This window comes from Notamacropus eugenii, chromosome 2 (genome assembly GCF_028372415.1).
Source record: "Notamacropus eugenii isolate mMacEug1 chromosome 2, mMacEug1.pri_v2, whole genome shotgun sequence".
Lineage (NCBI taxonomy): Eukaryota > Metazoa > Chordata > Mammalia > Diprotodontia > Macropodidae > Notamacropus > Notamacropus eugenii.
In genome coordinates this window covers 62,452,220-62,456,435 of record NC_092873.1, presented here as the reverse complement: position 1 = coordinate 62,456,435, position 4,216 = coordinate 62,452,220, and the positions used below count along the sequence as shown (strand labels likewise).

The window sequence follows — 4,216 nt, the reverse complement described above, 5'->3', positions numbered from 1 at the left end:
AGCAATGGCCATTGGCCCAAGTCCAGATTCTGACATCTACTGATTATGTGACTCTGGACAAATCACTTAACATCACGAAGCTCCCAGCAACTCTCTGCAGCTATACATTGCAGAGTAGGAAAGGCTATGTCTTTAGAGTAGAATTGATATGGTATACTGCTTTGTCTGAGTAACCATGAAAATTGAAAAAAAGGTATTTCTTTTGAGTGTGAACTTCTCAGATTAGAAGACATTATATCACAATTCATTTATAATTTTCAAACCTAAATGTGACTTAACAGAAATACACAGCATGAGTTCAATTTCATAAACAATTGTTGATAACATCCATATTCAGTATGGTAGGAAAAGATGCAGACGAAGCCTAATATCTGCTTTTGGAATTTGTTACATTCCCCATGTTATATACCATATACAAATTTATCATACACAGCTCACGTGTTTGGATACAAAAAAGGCTCAGAAACAAAGAGGAAAATATTGAAAGATGACCTCTCCGTATTTGCATCTTAACATATGACTCTCATCCTTTCTATGATCACCTCTTAAAAGGAAATAGGAGAGAGAGAGAGAGAGAGAGAGAGAGAGAGAGAGAGAGAGAGAGAGAGAGAGAGAGAGAGAGAGTTGTGTGTTTTGTCTGGGCAGATTTAACTGAACTGTTGGAAAGGCCCAGAGGATATCTAATGAAGATATTATAACAGGCGAGTGGATATTTTCTTCCCTAAAATAGAAAATTTATTCAATACAGAGAAGAAAATTACAGCATCATCAATTATCAGAAGCACATATACTCATTTTGCCTGGAAATTGATTGAATAGCCATAGCTCCAAAGTATTATAAATACTGGTAACTTTCTAATTGATCTCCTTATTTCTGATATGCTAAGTATTGAGGAGAAAATCTTTATGGCTCTAGCAACTGGTTTATTTCTATTGGGCATTCTGGTAAATGGATTCATAGTTCTGGTGAATTTCATTGACTGGATCAAGACAAAGAAACTGCCGTCAAGTGAACTCATTCTGATGAGCTTGGCCATCTCCAGAATTGTACTGTCATGTGGAATACTATGGAATAGCTATTTAATTTTAATCTCTTTGGATCTACCTCCCCATATAAGAATAGTTGATGTCTTCTTGGTACTTAGTCACAATTCAAATATTTGGTTTGCCACTATCCTCAGCATCTTTTACTTCCTAAAGATCACAAACTTCTCTAATCCCTTCTTCCTCTGGATAAAATGGAGAATTGACAGGATGGTCTTCATGCTTCTTTGGGGACCCTTTATTATCTCTTTGTTCATTATCTTTCCAATGTTGGAGAGAATGCGTTATTATTATGGCAGCATCTTTAGTAGGGAAAGGGAGAGAAATATGTCTCAGGAGGTGCAAGTGAGTAAAAGTAAGTTCAAAATGCTCCAGGTTCTCTTTGGGCTTCTGAATCTTATTCCTTTTACCCTGTCTACAATATCATTGTATCTACTCGTCTTCTCGCTGTGGAGGCATACCCAACAGATGCAACTCAACGCCACAGGTTGCAGAGACCCAAGCACAGAAGCCCATGTTCGAGCCATGAAATCTGTGTCTTCCTTTCTCATCTTCATCTTCTAGTACCATATGGGTTTCTTTGTCAACTATGGGAACCGCTCACAGGCAAGGAGCAAGCTGGTTTCCATGCTGAGTGTGGCAATCATGTTGCTCTATGCCTTTGGCCACTCAGTGATCCTGATCCTGTGGAATAGCAAGCTGAGACAGGCCTCTCTCTGGGTGTGGCAGCAAGCCCTGTTCTGTCTCAGAGGAGGAAAACCTTAGCGTGAACTTCTTCTATGAAGCCAGAAGTCAATGTGAAGTTTTTTCTCACTTCTCAGTTTCTCCATTTAATGGAGCATCAATGACTGAAGGAACTGTCTAATGTAAAGTTTGTTCTGAGGACCTTGAGAAGTCCTCTTACTCTTTGGGCAAAGGTAAAAATTATTTTACATGTTACATGAAGACATTGTGGGACTTAGAATCATTGGAATAGAATCATAAGGGATATCTCAGGTCATTAAGCCAAACCCTTCATTCTATGGATGAGGACACTGAGGCCTAGAGAGGTCACAGGATCAGATATATAGATGCACAATGGATATCTAGTCCCTATGTCTCATATTACAGAAAAGAAATTGGAGGACCAAAAAAGATTGGATCACTTGTCCAGAGTCATATATGTAGTTAGTAGTAGGGACAGGATTCGACCCGGGTCCTATGTGTCCAAATCCAGTGCCCTTTATAATTGTACCACACTCCCCACCCTTCCTGATGCTCTCCTTTGTCACTTCCCTTTTAACTCCTCAGATCTATCTTCTGCTCCAAGACCTTTGGTGTCAAACTTCTTTAGCAGCCTAGCTGACTGTGGCCCTCTGTTCCAAAGGCAAAGTTTTCCAACCTAGTAATTTTGAACCTAGCTGAGATACCAGACAAGATATTTTGTAAAAGAAAAAAAACTTATATCAATACTGAGTGTCAACCCAGAAAAATCTTGTTCCTCAGGTAACACTTTTAATCTGACTTTGGAAAGAACTAACAAAAATAAGTGTCTCTGAGTGGATGGTAACTGACAACAGTGGAAAGTGGAAAGAGTTCTTGCTCTCAGGAGACTTATATTCTAGTAGGAGGAAGACACACATTTCAGTAAACATCAGCTAATTAGAGTGAGTGTTATGTTTTTATTAGAAAGATGAGAAACTCATTAGATAAAAAGACTCTAGAAAACAATCTACAAGGATGATGTAGATGCTGTAAGAGGTATGAACTTATCACTAGAAAACCCTGTTCTCTGATTTCTAGTTTCTAGGAGAGCAAGGAGGCAATGTATTCTGCTTTTTAGAAGAAATGTTTATGCCTAGTCCAAAATGGGGATTGAATCTTCCAAACTGCTCATTCATGTGCCATTATAACATCATGACAAAATGCCATCTTTCCAACTGCAATTATATTTTAAATTAACAATTCCTCTTCACTCAGATCTCTTGATTGTTAAGAAAGGATTTTAAGGTATTGCAATTGTTCAGCAGGCAAAGAAAGTGTTAGTCTAAGTATGCCTGACTTTGACAAGTCTATATTTAAAAGAGTATGTTCACTTTTGGACACTACCTTTTGAGAAGAATATCAATAAGATAGAGAATGGCTAAAGGAGGACACCCAAGATGATGAAAGGACTCAAAATCATGCCCTCTGAGGATTGCTTATAGGAAATGGTGTAGATATGGTCTGGAAAGGCAAAGACTAAAGAAGGGACTCAATTACATTCTTTAAAAAAATCAGGGATTGTCATATCAAAGAGAAATTGGACTCGTTTAAAATTTCCCTAGAAGATAAAATCAGGAGCAATAGATAGAAGCAGCAAAGAGACAGCTTTTTTCTTAAAATCCCTATTTTTTATTGCTTTTATTTCGTCTTCATTACTCTAAAATACCACTCTCTACCCTCTCCTCATGGAGAGCTATTGCTTCAAAATAAAAAAATAAAAGAGGGAAAATTTTCCTAAAAGCTTACAGATAAGAAAAATCTGATATTACACGCTGTGTTTCAGACTCAGAGTCCCCCCATCTGTAAAGTGAGGGGGGTTGTGTTCTCTTCTTTGAATGTAAATTCAGTCTTTAGAATTTTGTGGTGCTTGATTTTAATAATTGCCCTCATTTCCACTGTTTTTTATTATATATATATATAGTTTGCTTGATTCTATTTAGTTTATGTTGCACTGCTTCATATAAATCTTGCCTTGCATCTCTACATTCATATAGTCATCATTTCTTATAGGACAATCAAATTTCATTATGTTCAGTTGCCACAAATTTTTCAGCCTTTCCCCAATTCATGGACATCTACAAAGTTTCTGTTTCCTTGCCATTATGAAAATTGCTGCTATAAATGTTTTAATCTTTGAGACTTTTCTCTATCATTGACCCCTTTAGGATAAATGTCTAAAGGTAGAAAAATGGGTCAAAAGGTAAGGCACTTTAGTCACTTTACATCAAATCTCAACTGTTTTCCAGATTTCTTATACTAATTTGATGAAAACTCCACCAACAATGCATATACATGCCAGTCTTCCACAACTCTGATAACATGAACCATCAGTATCTATAATGATCTTTACAGATTTTCTGTTCTGAGACAAACTCCAGAGGTATTTTGATTCACCTTTATTTCATTATTAGTGATTTGTGGCATTCAC

General features: G+C 37.0%; 1 protein-coding gene across 1 annotated transcript; it reads left to right on the top strand.

Annotated features, from left to right (window-relative positions):
• Positions 1 to 879: 879 nt before the first annotated feature.
• LOC140523499 (taste receptor type 2 member 7-like) lies at positions 880 to 1,636 on the top strand. The gene has a single exon (XM_072638338.1). It carries the CDS (start codon positions 880 to 882, stop codon positions 1,606 to 1,608), a length of 729 nt encoding a protein of 242 aa, XP_072494439.1. The 3' UTR covers positions 1,609 to 1,636.
• The last annotated feature ends 2,580 nt before the right edge of the window (positions 1,637 to 4,216 follow it).